This window comes from Carettochelys insculpta, chromosome 17, assembly GCF_033958435.1.
Source record: "Carettochelys insculpta isolate YL-2023 chromosome 17, ASM3395843v1, whole genome shotgun sequence".
Taxonomy (NCBI): Eukaryota; Metazoa; Chordata; order Testudines; family Carettochelyidae; genus Carettochelys; species Carettochelys insculpta.
This window is the reverse complement of record NC_134153.1, coordinates 498,267-513,190: the sequence shown is the minus strand read 5'-3', so window position 1 is coordinate 513,190 and position 14,924 is coordinate 498,267. Positions and strand designations below refer to the sequence as shown.

The following is a 14,924-nucleotide window of genomic DNA, read 5'->3' as shown; positions in this document are numbered from 1 at the left end:
GAATTGTCAGACTTACAGATGAATACAATTTCTTAAGGAAGAGTCAATATGACTTTTGTAAGAGGAAAGCATGCCTCATCAATCTATCAGAATTCTTTGTGGGTAGACAAAGGTGATCCAGTGGACTGAGACTTTGAGAAGCCTCTGACCAGGTCCCTCACCAAAGGCAAAGTAAACTGTCACAGGATAAGAGGGAAGGCCTTCTCATGGACTGGTACCTCGTTAAAAGACAGGGAACAAATGGTAGAAATAAGATGAGTTTTCAGAATGAATGGAAGTATATAGCGGCGGTTCCACAGGAATCTGTCCAGTGACCAGTGCTGTTCAACATGATCATAAATGAGCTGGAAAAAGGAGTACGGTGAAGTGACAAACTCTGCGGATGACCAAAATTACTCAATATAGTTCAATCTAAGGCAGACTAAAGAGATCTCGCAAAACTGGGTGACTGGGCAACCAATAGCAAATGGAACTGGCAGTATTTTAAAAGAAGTCTTATTCAAGGCACAGGAACAAGCCATCCTAATGCTCAATAAGAAAAGCAGATACGGTTGGCAACCAGCTTGCCTCATCAGGAAAATCCTGGATGAGCTTAAACTCAAAAAGGATGTGTATGAGAAGTGGAAACTTGGACAGATAACTAAGGAGGAGTCTGAATATATGGCTGAATGCCAGGAGGAATCAGGAAAGTGAAAACACAACTGGAACTGCAGCTAGCAAGGAATGTGAAGGGCACCAAGAAGGGTTTCTATGGGCATGTTAACAATGAGACAGTGATCAGGGAGAGTGTAGGGCCATTACCGGATGAGGGAGGTAACCTGGTGACAGATGATATCGGAAAGGCTGAAGTAGTCAATGCTTTTTTTTTTTGCCTCAGTCTTCATGGACAAGGTCATCTACCAGATTACGGCACTAGGCAATGCAGTATGGGAAGGAGGTGAGTAGCCCTTGGTGACGAAAGAACAGGTTAAGAGCTATTTAGAAAAACTAGATGCACACAAATCCATGGGTCTGGATTTAATGCATCCAAGGGTACTGAGGGAATTGGCAGATGTCATTGCTGGGCCTTTGGCCATTATCTTTGAAGACGCTTCAAGATTAGGAGAGGTCTTGGATGACTGAAAAAAGACAAATGTGGTGCTCATCTTTAAAAAAGGAAAGGAGGACAGTCCAGGGAACTGTAGACTGGTTGGCTTTACCTCAATCCCCAGAAAAATCATGGAGGGGATCCTCCAGGAATCCATTTTGGAGCACTTGGAAGAGGGGAAGTGATCAAGAGCAGTCAATATGGATTGATCAAAGGCAAGTGGTGCCAGATCAATCTGGATTAACTTCTGTGATTAGATAACTGTCTCTGTGGACATGGGGAAGTCAATGGATACGACATACCTTGACTTTAGCAAAGCATTTGATATAGTCTCCCACAACATTGACAAGGTCCTGGCTGGGATGACTCAGAGGGGGTTGATCCTGCTGGAAGCAGGGGGCTGGACTAGATGACCTCCTGAGGTCCCTTCCAGCCCTAGGATTTTATGAACATTCTTGCCCATAAGTTAAGACTGTAAAATGGATAGAAAACTGGCTAGATGGTCGGGCCCAACAGAGAGCCTGGCTGATGGTCAGTTTCAAGTGCGGTGGCCCAAGGGTCAGTTCTAGGGAATGGTAGTGTTCAATATCTTTATTAATGACTTGGATGAGGGGATGGATTGTACCCTCAGCAAATTTGCAGATGACGCTAAACTAGGAGGAGAGGTAGATACAGTGGAGGATAGGGATAGAGTCCAGAGTGACCTAGATAAATTGGAGGATTGGGCCAAAAGAATTTAATGAGGTTCAATAAGAACAAGTACAGATTCTTGCATTTGGGATGGAAGAATCCCAAGCACTGTTACAGGCTGGGTACTAACTGGCTAAGTAACAGTGCAGCAGAAAAGGACCTGGGGACTATGGTGGATGTGAGGCTGGATATAAGGCAACAGTGTGCCCTTGTAGCCAAGAAGGCTAATGGCATGTTGGGGTGCATTAGGAGAAGCATTTCCAGCAGATGTAGAGAAGTTGTTATTCCCCTGTATTTGGCATTGATGAGGCCTCATCTGGAGTATTGTGTCCAGCTCTGGGCCCCCCAGTATAGAAAGAATGTGGGTGTATTGAAGCAGAGGGCAACAAAAATGATTAGGGGGCTAGAGCACAGGACCTGTGAGGAGAGGCTGAGGGACTTGGGGTTATTTAGTTTGTAGAAGAGAAGAGTGAGGGGCGATTTGATGGCAGTCTTCAACTTCCTGAAGGGTGGCTATAAAGAGGATGGAGAGAGGCTGTTCTCAGTAGTGACAGATGGCAGAACAAGGAGTAATGGTCTGAAGTGACAGAGGGAGAGGTATAGGTTGGACATTAGGACAAACTATTTCACCAGGAGGGTGGTGAAGCAGTGGATGTGTTACTGAGAGAGGTTGTGGAATCTCCATCCTTAGAGATTTTTAAGTCCTGGCTTGACATAGGTCTGGCTGGGATGATTTAGTTGGGATTGATCCTGCTTTGGGCATGGGCCTGGACTAGATGACCTCCTAAGGTCTCTCCCAGCCCTAGAATTCTACGATTGATAAATGCAAAGTAATGTACAGTGGAAATCTCAGCTACACATACAAAACAATAGTGTCTATATTAGCTGGTACCCCAGCCAGGACGAGATCCTTGAGGCACTGTCGAAAGGTCTCTGCAAATATCCATTCAATGTGCAATGGAATTCAAAAAAGTGAATAGTATAGAGGATAGATAAAAAGGCAGAAAATGTAGTAATACCACTATATAAGTCCATGGTAGATCCACACCTTGAATACTGAGTGCTGCTCTGGTTGCCTCATCTCAAAAAAAGATATATTAGCATTGGTAAAAGTACAGAGGAGGGCAGTAAAAATGACTGGAGTTCTGGAAGAGCTTCCAAATGAAGAGAGATTAAAAAGACGGACTGTTCAGCTTGGAAAAAGAGATGACTGAAGGGCATAAGACAAAGGTCATGAAATCATGAACAGTGTGGAGAAAGTGAATCAAGAACTGTTATTTGCCCCTTTACAGAACATTAAACCAGGGGTCAGAAAATTAAATAGGTAGCAGGTTTAAACCCAACAAAACATGACCTTCTTCTGACAATGCACAGTTGGAACTCATTGCCAAAGGGTGTTGTGAAGAGAAGACAATAACAAGGTTCAAGGATTGATCTACCTAAAGCTTTAAGGCCAAGATGGCCAGGGATGCAATCCCATGGTTGAAGTGTCCTTTAGCCCCTCACTGGCATATGCTGGGATGGGATGACAGGATGGGCCACTGAATAAAGTTGCCCTGTTCTGTTCATTTCCTGTAAAGCACCTGGCATTGGTCACTGGGCTACATTGCTGGTCTGACCTGATATGGCCACTCTAACATTCTTATATCTTCTTATGGAGTTTCTGTTTCAGGCTGACCCCAGTTCCAAAAGACAGCACTGCAGCACCTACGTGAGTGCCACACTTCTTCTGCAACCAGGGACAGAAATTGATTTTATTTTTAACAGAAAATAAAATTTTGCACCAGAATTCTGTATATGATTCCATGGCCATAGACTCACAGAATAAACAAGTTATATAATCTGATCCCTGGCCCAACATCCCAGTCCTTAGCAGGACCACCTACTCATCTAAATGGAAAATGGAAAGGATTCTCTACATATGTCCACGGAGGCATAGTGATCTAGTGTAGCAGGATGTAGATCTCAGGCAGAAGCAAAACCCAGGCATTCATAGCATGTATAGCTGCTGCTGTGTCCAGGAATCCACAGGAACCACTATGAATAGAGACCCATTTCCTGACCAGAATGGAAGCCAACCAGAATTCAGGCCAGCAGGGTACCACTCCCTGCTAACACTAGTGACAGTGTGTGGGCTAGGGGGCTGTGCTAGAAGTGCTCTACTAACTCAAGACACAACTTGGCACAGAGAGAAGTCTGCAGCAGAAAAACGTTTAGAGTAAAGCTGTTGTTATTTTCCCATCCCTTCCACCCTATTCCTACATTGCGTGTAGTTCACATGCCCCACTCCACTACGCCAGGCCTTCCTCACATCATGCCCCCTTTCCTGAACAATGCCACACTATGCCCACTTTCCCCACACTATTATGTGCTGCTCCCCATACAGGCCACACCATATGTCCGCCTGCCCATGGTAGATCTGCACCATTCTCCCCTCCTCCTATGTCCTTCATGTGCCATAACGCACATTGCCCTTCCCACACCTCCCCACTGCCAGATAGAACTCCCCCCACTTAACGCCATACCTCTACTGCTTCATGCAGCACCCTCCCCGCCTTGGGCCACACCTGTTTGATGAAGGTGACTGATACCATGTCCCAGGAGACGATGCCATGGTCCATAAGCTCCAGGAAGGCAGTCAGGGTGAATGCCAGCATCTCACTGTAACTGACAGAAGGAAGAGTAGTGTGATTACAGGAGACACAAGCCTCTCAGCTAACACTGTGGCTTCACAGGATTCTCCCTGCCCCCAGCCTTCCAGCCAAAACATCTGCTCAACACAGCCCCTTAACTGGCCAAAGGTTTCATTACTAAGAGGCAACATACTGCACTGCTCTGCAGTGTTCCCAGCCTCAACTCTCACAGCTACTGCTCCTGAGGGAATTCTGCACAAATGCATAATTAATGGCTGCACGTATTTTTAATTTTTTTGCATAGAAAAAAGCTTCTGTGAAAAGCTGCCACAGTTCTGACTTTTGCCTATCAGAGGATGCTGTGGCTATTGAAGAGAGCAGCAGCTCCCAGTCAGCTAGGGAAGAGAAAGAGCTTGCAGTCTTCTTCATAGCATCTATCAGGGAAGGAAAGGAGATGGGGCTATGGAGAGCCAGATGGCATGGGGAGCTGGGGGCATCAAATGGAACTCTCGGGCTAGTGGCGGAGGAAAGTACAAGGCTACACAAGGAGAGGGAGTGGTTGACCAGACATGTGGACAGTGGGAGGGGGTGAAAGGACACTTGGGACTGAGGAGAGTGGGTGTCTGAGCCAGCGTGCAGGGGCACATGCCTGAATGAACTGGAGATGAGGGGTCTGCCAGGGGGAAGCTCCCTGAACAATCCCTCCCTCCTATCCAACCCCCTCCCCCTGTTCCAAACTTTTACCACCCATACCCAACACCCACCCCTCCAAATTCTCACACAAGCGTCTTCCCCACAATTATTTCCCTCTTCCTCAGCTCCTTGTTACCCCGACTCCACCATGTCTTTACAGTGCTTCTGTGCGGTGTGGAAAATATGGTTCTACATTGTACCTTAAATTAACTAGCAGAGTTCTGTATTAACATGCCTAATAAAATAATCTATTTGTCAAAAAATGTTTTCTGAATCTTTTGTGCTGTCTGTATCACTACATACTTGGCAACAGAATTTTTAAATACATTACCAAAAATAACTGAAACTGGTGTGATGATACTGTATTATTCTGACAAATAAAATACGTAGAATTTTAAAGTATTGTGTGCAGTGTTTTAATATTTTGACTCAGAATTCCCCCAGGAATAAGCAAGGTCTCCTGCATGTCAAGGGGCAGAGATTCTCAAGGACACTGGACTGGACTCCACAGTGTTCCCAGCTCTGGTTCAAGTGATCATGTCTCTTATGTGAAGTGCTTTACATGCTAAGCATTGTATTAAGTAACATTCACCATCTATGTCCCCATAAATAACCCTCTGCACTAATCAGACCCCACATTTCTACTCGAAGAGGCAACCTGAATAAGCTGCTCCAGCAAGATTAAACATGATAAATATCAATGTAATTGTGATATTGCTTTTCAAGCAGGCCATGAGAGGTATCAGTGGAAAGATTATAATCTGCTGAAAGTCCCTTTTCTGTGTAAACAGGTATATCATTATGTATATAAAGTTACCAGAATGTGCTGTATAGTTATCACTAAAACACGCTGTAAATCAGGGAAATCAGCCAGATATTAGCTGCCCAAAGACAACAGCAAGGAGAGTAGCTAACATCGAGGCAGGTGTCAACCAACCACCACCAGCCAAAAATGCAACAACTCACCTGTTTTAAGGCCACACCAGGGGAATTCTCTGCCTTGCCTGAGGACTCAACAATGCCTCCCAGACATGCCTAAATTTATAATCTCAAAACACTTGGACTAATGGCATAAACCAGAACACAGGAACCCCATGCTTGGCCTTTCTCCTACCCCTATCTAAGCTGCAAGCAACACAACCACTCAGAAGATTTAAAACTTCAACAGTGGAGACTGGCCCAGGTTTAAGGGACAAATCTATGTAGTAAGGACTGCAATACCTGGCAGGATAAGGAAAACTGCTTCATCTAGATGTTGCCCAGTCTAATACGGCTGAGAATTTAGACAATGAAAATTATAAGCAAAAAGGCAATCTTTACCAATATAAAACATAAGCACAATCACTTAAAGTTTTTCTACAAAATAAAATTTTGTACTGTTTATCTTTACGAGCGAGCAGCTGAAGTGCTTGGAAGATCTGTTCCAGTTTACTAAGGCTGGTGTATATGCACTTTCCATTGATGAAGTGGCAAATCAATTCATAAAATTACATGTTGAGCAATGCAGGATGCAATATTCCTGATGCACAAGTCTTGGCGTTGAGGGCATTTAGCTGGTGCAGAGATTCATGAGTGTCTCTGGGAGCATGTGTGCAATCTATCTGGGTACTATGGTTGTGATAACAGGACCTAGAGGAATTGCTGCAGTAACTAGAAAGATACTGAGACACAGCACAGGTCTCAGAGTTAGAACAGCAGTCCCAGACCCTACGGACACTGTCACACTCCCAGCCATTGGAAAATGATGTTCCCATCTAGACAGATGGATCTGTCACACTTGCAGAAGCATCTGCTGAGATGGTCTACAAGCTAGTTGGGAGATCCAGGAAGGTAGGATGCCTCCAGGTGTACTGAATGGGCTACGAAGAAGTGCCAGAGCTGGAGGGCTTCCTGACAGGGAAGAGGTGCATGCTCTTGTTCGCTTATATAAAGCATTGATTTTGTGTTGTCCACCATCCACTCAGATCACACAGTGAGGCTGAAAGTTCTCGTACAACAGATAAATCATCTTCAGCCCCGATGTTGATCTGAAGTGAAAGTTCCTCTTGGGCCCAGAGGCCATACTCCTGAGCTCCGCACCCCACCATTAAACACACTAGTGACCAGAGACAGGACGAATGCCATTTGGCAAAGGGGACTCCCATGCACACTGCTTGCAGTGGAGCCACTGAGACTCTTGTAGGGAGAATGAGCTACTGTGACACCTCAACCTGATATGCTGTTCAACTAGAGCCTTTAAGCGGTCCTTGACCAACCAGTCATTGAGGTACAGGAATACCTGCACTTACCTTTTTGTCATGAAGGAAGCTACAACTGCCAATGACTTGAACACTCAAGGGACTGCTGACAAGCTGAAGGTGAGGACTGTGAACTGGTAATTGTTTTGGTTTACTACAAACCTCAAAGTGCCTGTGGGATGGGACTATGGACATGTGGAAGTACATGTCTTTCACGTCGAGGGCCTACCAGTCCCCCAGATTCAGGAAGGGGATGATTGTGGCCAAAAAGACTATGTGAAACTTCAGCTTCTTTATGAAGCTGTCAAAGATTCACAGGATGAGAATGGGTCTGAAACCCTCACCACCACCACACACACCTTTGGCTGTGGGGATTGGGAAATATTGGGAGTTACAACACTTACCCCTTTGCTACTGAGAAACCTCCTCTACTACTCTTACAGCTAGCAGCACTTGCACCTCCTGTACAAAGAGTCCCTGAGGAGGTATGGGGAAAAGGGGCGGTAGGGAGAGGAGGAGTGGAATTGGAAAGAATACCCACCCCTCATCTACCATGTGGAGAACCTGGTGTGTTATGATGTCACCTACGCCCATGCATGATAGAAGTGGAACAGACCATTCAGAAAACAAGGGAAAGGATCCTGTGACTAGACTGGTGCTTTATCCCCAGGCACACCCTTAAAAAGTGTGCTTACAGCCAGAGAAGAAGTATGTGTCTGTCACTTCTGTCCATGCCCTGGAGAAGTCCTGCCTAGGCCAGGGAGGGTAGATGCATTCAGGAGGTTGTATCTTACAAGGCTTCCTCTGTGTAGCAGGAGTACATAAGCCCAGGGATTTCAATATTGGTGTTTGATCCTCTAGGCCAGGGACCTTGGAATCTGTCTGCTACGAAGGCAGATCCTGTATTTCTGCTGGAATTCTGGGGGTAGACCTGACACTTGGAGCCATGAACTTCTCATGGACACACAAACCATGTCCTCCACTACAGCCAAGTCCATTGCATCCAGTAAGGCCTATAGAGATCCTTGCCACTCTCCTACCTTCCATCACAGCTCTGAAATCTGTTCTAGAATCTGCCTAAATTATCTCCTTCAGCTTCCTGATGGGATTACACAGTGTGAAGTTCTATTAGCTCAAGAATGCCTCCTAGTTAACACACTGCAGCTGGAGCCCCCCCGGTGGAGTTCGCATGCTGGACAAAGAGTCCAGCTCCTCTCAGTCTTTAGATTTTGCTGTTGGGCCCTGGTGCCCCTGTCTTTCTTCTCCAGCTGTTACCACTAGCAGCCCCTGCTATGAACGAGTAGGCAGGTATTCAAATGTCCATTCTACTCTCTTAGCTGTAAGGAGGAACAGAGGAAGGAGTCTGTCACAAGGTCTGTGTAGTGATCTCAATGGTTTTTATGAGGAGCTATGCTACCTCTGCGAACCCCTTGGGACCAGAGATGTCCTGAGTCCACCATCTCCTCAGCCTTTAGCCCCATGTTCTCAGCCACCCTTTGCAACAGCTCCAGATGCACTCTACTGTCAAAGGGGGGCGGTCCAGAGCAAGAAGACCCCACACCAACTCTTTGGGAGAAGATGAAGATGCCATTGACAGTATTGGGCTCTCCTCGTTCTCTGATGTCATCCTGCCCTGTGTCTTCCTCCTCAGTGTTGGGGCAGTCATGGTGCTAGCCATGGTGTTGGTGTCTGGACAGTGCTCTGTGTCAGGGCCTGAAGCAGTTGCAATGCCTTGTGGCGGGAGGCAGTCCCAGGGTGGGGAAGGACAAGCCCTTCTGAAATCCCCAAATGTGAGCCCCTAGAATAAGTATCCTGGGACTGATGGTATTCTCAGAGAGAGCAGAATGGCCACACTGTCATCTACGGCACCACTGGGAAGGACTTATCCTGCGTTCTGTCCATGTTGGCTGCAACTCAAGTAGCAGAACTCAACCTCCGAGTCTGATGACTGAGACACCAAGCATAGAGACCACAGCGGGACGGTGCCAGGGAGCAGTGCTGCATCATTGCAGGGCTACCCTTGAATGGCACTCTGCCTTGAACTGCCAGAGGTCTATCAGCATTGAAGTCCCATCAGTATATCATGGCAATCAAATCTCTGGCCACATCAGATGTGTCTGGGGTAGAAGATTGCTGTGTCTCATCCACCTTGCTCTCTATAGCAGGACAGCCCCACAGTGCCGGACTTGACAGCCCCCTCTGCAGGCCTGAAGCCAACTGTCAACTCGTGCAAGACCCCACTGTTAGTCCTGTCCATCCCGCTGCTCTCACGGGGGCAGACACCCATATTGGTCTTGTGCCTCCTATGCAGCACCTGTGAGTGCAAGTGGTGCTGTGATTCCACCACAGTGTCCAGGGTCTCTGTGTGTCAAGTCCTTCCTCCATGCTACAGCTCCTCTGAGAGAGGCCACTGTACTCTGTACGGAGGTACTAGGTGCCATATCCTTCTGGCCTAGAACTGCTTGGGGATCAAGTGCTGCCTCTACGAGGAGTTGTTTGAGCCTGAAGTCCCTTTCCTCTTTAGTTCTCAGGCTGAACCCTTTGCAGATCTTGCAACAATCTGTTTGGTGTGCCTCCTTCAAGCTCCCTGAGAATGAGTTGAGGAGGTCACTCACTGACACAGGCTTGTGGCAGATCCCACCTGGTTTAAAGTCTCAGGATTGAGGCATGACCCAGAAACTCAACAACTGTTTTAGAAAAACCCTAATCCCCGCTGGAACCAAGCGCATTGTCGATGCGGCCTCATCCACCCTCCAGCCCCATGCCCACCATCTCCTGTCCCTGCTTTGAGAGTCCAGAGTACAGGCATATATATTTACTGGGACAGAAGCTTGGTGCCACTCTCCACCAGCCGCATCAGCACCATGATCCCCTCCATGTTGATGAACTCCGTGGCAAAGGTCACATCTGCAGAAAGTTTGGCCAGTTCCTTCATGGCATCCAGTCGGGCCTCCATATTGTGTGACTGGGTCTTCTCCATCAGTTGGCGAGCTGCCCTAGACTGGGAGACAAGCAAGATCTTGCCAGTTACTCATGGGCCTGCCAACACTCCCCGCAGCCCTGCCAGGGCACAGCAATGGGCAGAAGGAGTGCAGCAAGGCCAAAGAGTTACTGGCACTGGCAGAAGGGAAATCAGCTGTATAGGCAGATTGATTTGGGCTCAGAAATGCTGCCCTCAGTTGCAACTCCAGCCAACTAGCAGATGAATCAAGCATTTGTTTCTATTGCTGGAAAAATCATTCTATCCCACACTCCATCAGGTACAGACATTCAGGCTGTGTCTACACGTGCCCCAAACTTCGAAATGGCCATGCAAATGGCCATTTCGAAGTTTACTAATGAAGCGCTGAAATGCATATTCAGCGCTTCATTAGCATGCGGGCGGCAGCCACGCTTCGAAATTGATGCTCCTTGCCGCCGTGCGGCGCGTCCAGACGGGGCTCCTTTTCGAAAGGACGCCACCTACTTAGAAGTCCCCTTATTCCCATGAGCTCATGGGAATAAGGGGACTTTGAAGTAGGCAGCATCCTTTCGAAAAGGAGCCCCGTCTGGACGCGCCGCGCGGCGGCAAGGAGCGTCAATTTCGAAGCGCGGCTGCCGCCCGCATGCTAATGAAGCGCTGAATATGCATTTCAGCGCTTCATTAGTAAACTTCGAAATGGCCATTTGCGTGGCCATTTCGAAGTTTGGGGCACGTGTAGACACAGCCTCAGAGTGAGAACCTAAGAACTATGAGGCCCTTCAAGGTCTTTTAGTTCCAAAGAAAAATGTTTCTGAAGATTTCTAAGGCACCCACCACTGTATCCTCTGGGGGCAACAAGACACTATCACCCATACCACACCAGCAAAGGCTGGCTTTATGATAGTGTTTTCTCACTCCCGTCTATATGCCCCAAGTTACTTTTTCCTCTTTTCATCTTCTGTCCTCATACTTGAATGAGACTCTTCACCTCTCACACAAAAGCAGGATGCTAGTTCATGGTGCCACACCCTATTCCACAGGGGGCTGTATTTCAGAAGTGGGCAGGCAATTCCTTTAAAGCTGCATTTATTGTTAATGTTATGTCATTGTCGCAGTCTCCAGCATCCACTCAGACTGGGCCTCACCATGCTGGTGCAGTACACTCAGGAAGACACAGGCCTGCTCCAAGGGATAGAACATCTAATTTAAAACAAGATGCAGGGAGGCAGGACGAGTTAATGGGTTGAAACCAAGAGGTTACATCACTTCATGAGGGGATGCATCCCAGTGGATTAAGTCACTATAAGTAAATCTGGCTCTTCCTGCTTGGGGCGAAACAGACATCTAAAGTGGGGCCCATCTGTCCTTAAAGACTTCTGGGACTCTTCAGCATGGCATATACACCAGAAAGGCAGGTGGGTGTATCTCCATAAAGCCGATAAAAGTACAGGTAGTAAAAAAAAAAAAATAAAGTGTGACTGGCAGCTAGGAGGGAAACAAAAGAGTGAGTGACTAGCAGAGCTGGGGCCTGCTAGCACAGACAGGGGCAGAGGGCTGTGTGGCAGGAGCAGGTCCTGAACTGGGGCACAATTTGGGGCACCAAGCTGAAGGAGTAGGCCCAGTGTAGGGAGGAGAAAGAGGGTGCTGAGTGGCAGGGAACATGCCTATGAAAGGGACACAGCTTAGGGGAAGCATGTACCGGGGAGACAGCCAGCTGCAGGATGGTCCCGTTTTTAATATCACAGCGAGTCTGCAAAAAGAAAAGAGAAACATCTGAACAGCATGAGGTGGGGGAGGAGCGATGCAGTCAGTTATGGCTATGGTTGCCAGATGTCCCACGGTGACATTTTTGTGTATATGCAGAACTGCAGGACGTGTCATGGAAATTCCCAGCCCTGGTAGGGTTTCGGTGGCTGGGAGCTGGCTGGGAAACGGAGGAACCCTGGCCAGGGGTCCCCATCCAGCGGCAGTCTCTCAGTCACGGGGCTGCTGGGCTCCCCAACCTCAGGATCCCATGGCTGGGGCTGCCTGTCCTGCAAACACTCCCCAAAAATCTGGTGACCTTTGCCGTGGCGCTGCGCATACACATGCAAATACAGTGTGGAGGGTGTTCCAGCAGAATCTCAGCGTTACAGACACCTTGGGAATGGAGAATGTCCATAGTTCTGAAATGTTTTGTAACTCTGAAGAAGAGGTTATAGACTTCAGCCACACGGGCTGTTGAGGCTGCAGCTGCCTGGAGTGGGAGTGAAGGCAGAGCCAGGGACTGGGGGGTGGAGGTGGGGCTGCTGAACCTTGGAGTGCCAGAGCTCAGGTAGAGGGGCTCAGTGCTCCTGTTCTGTGGGAGCACCAGGGCTCAGTGCTTTAGACCTGGGGGAAGAACAAGGGCTTGAGGCTTTAGCCCTGCAGCTCTGCTCTTGGTTCCAGCCTCACAGGGGGAATCAGGGCTCCCAGCTTTAGCAGGGGATGGAGGGAACACACCAGTTCTCAGGGCTTTAACTACAGGGGAGCAATGGGGTTGAAACCAGCACTCCCTCCGTAGCTAAATCCCTGAGCCCCAGTGTGATGGGGTGCAGACACAGAAAACCCCTTGGGATGTTCCCTGGTATGCTGATTATGCCACTGACACCCACCTTCTTGTTCTCTGGGGCTCCCCACCACCCTGTCCTGCTGAGCCAGATCTTCTGGTCTCCCCCAGCCAAGAGAGCTGGGGTTACCTCCCACTTGCAGAACAATGCAGACACTACCACAGCTCTGGGTGGATGCAGTTCTAAAGCACAGCACCTGGGAAATCAACCCCCAGAAGGGATCAAAACGCCATATAAATCCTTCTTTCTCTTTGCAAGAGATTTGCACAGGGAGGGCTCAGTGGCTGAGCCCCCTTTATCAAAGAAAGAAAGATATGCATAGTGGCAGCCCTCCCCAGGTAGTAATAATTTACACTGGGCTCGATTATGAATAAGTTTTTAGAAAGCAAAACAATAGGATTTAAAGGGGTTAAAGGGGTACAAATAAAAACAGGCAGATCAAACTGATTTACCAAATCAAACAAGAGAAAACACATAGCTAAATCTATTCTTGTGAAAAAACAAAGCAGCAGACACGTAGCACTTTAACAAAACACTTTATTCGGTGATTTTGTTAGTCTTTAAAGTGCTACATTTCTGCTCTTTTCTTTGTTAGAACACAGACTGACACGGCCACCTCTCTGTTTCTATTTTTGGGAGTTCTTACCCTCAACAGCTGCCTTTATGTATCAGAAGAAAGCTCTGAGACAGGAATTATCTTACCCTGATCTGGGTCTCCAGTACGGGTATGTCTTCAGTATGTGGAAGATTGATCCAGTCAGGATCAATCTTCCGGGGCTCGATTTCATGCGCCATGGGGAGATGTGCAAAAACGAACTATCTGGGGTTGGCAACCAACCCCTGTACTCCTCAGTCTCACGGGGAGTAAGGGAAGTCAACATGAGAGTTTCTCCAGTTGACTTCTCTCTTTGAGGACGGCCGGATAAGTCAATTGTAGATAAGTTGATTCTAGCTACGCAATTGCCATAGCTAGAATTGCGTATCCATAATCTACTTTAATGTCTACTGTAGACCTGGCCTAAACTGTAATGCACTTCTGTTTGTCCTTACGATATGAGAGGCAATTTCCAAGGCAGTTGAAGACAAAAATGGAGGGACCTCAGGGCCCTCTTTACACCTTTCCTCTGTGGAGGAAGTTCCATTGGTCTTTCTGTGTATACTCTAAGATGGAAACTGTCACAGGAGTGAAAAATCTCTGTCTCTGTCCCTTTTAGGCAATCGGCCACTGCCTGCTCACAAAGCTCCTCAGCTGTGGATCAGCCCCCTTTAAGACTTTTTGTCAGTTAAGTTCTGCTATTTGCTCACAATAGGGGAGTCACACTTTCCGCGGAGGTCTTCCCAGATATAGACCTTTGGAACTCAAATGTAACTTTAGACAATACTTATAACTTCAACCACAAACATGATACCTACACAAAACCAGAATTTACAGATCCATCAGACTACACCACTGAAAATGAGAGGTTAAAAGACACATTTTGGTCCAAGGCATCTCTGAGCTATTCAGATTTATATCTGTAACTAAATTTTCATAAAGCATGGGGGGAAGGGAGGGTCCACTGTACCCAGCTCCTGCCTGCGTGGCTGAAACAAGAAACAGAGCCACAAAACTGAACCCTGAGTCAAAGCACTCTCCCTTGGTTTAAAGCCACAGAGAGATCGCCCTGTCAGTCTATATACTATCAAAACACAAAAGCAGTCCAGTATCACTTTAAGACCAACAAAATAATTTATTAGGTGATGAGCCTTCATGGGACAGACCCACTTCTTCAGACCATAGCCAGACCAGAACAGACTCAATCTGGTCTGGCTATGGTCTGAAGAAGTGGGTCTGTCCCACGAAAGCTCACCTAATAAACCATTTTGCTAGTCTTTAAAGTGCTACTTGACTGCTTTTTGTTTTGATAGTGTATAGACTAGTGTATAGACTTACTCTCTGTTACTATAGAACCAAAAATAGTTATCAAGGTTGACAAATCAGAAAAATTGTGATCAAGGTGGGCAAATCAGAAGAGCAGAGGGGTGGTAGGAGAG

General features: G+C 47.3%; 1 protein-coding gene across 12 annotated transcripts in view; it reads right to left on the bottom strand.

Annotated features, from left to right (window-relative positions):
* ELMO2 (engulfment and cell motility 2) overlaps nt 1-14,924 on the bottom strand; it is a 72,220-nt gene that overhangs the window by 23,822 nt on the left and 33,474 nt on the right. For 8 of the 12 annotated variants that reach the window (XM_075011892.1, XM_075011894.1, XM_075011893.1 and 5 more), the window contains 3 exons: nt 12,002-12,052; nt 10,160-10,341; nt 4,345-4,444 (listed from right to left, as the gene is read on the bottom strand). In XM_075011892.1, the coding sequence (XP_074867993.1) occupies nt 4,345-4,444; nt 10,160-10,341; nt 12,002-12,052 (333 nt within the window). Of the gene's footprint in view, nt 1-4,344; nt 4,445-10,159; nt 10,342-12,001; nt 12,053-14,924 lie in introns of those variants that run through there. The other 4 variants (XM_075011900.1, XM_075011901.1, XM_075011902.1 and 1 more) reach the window with 2 other exon arrangements.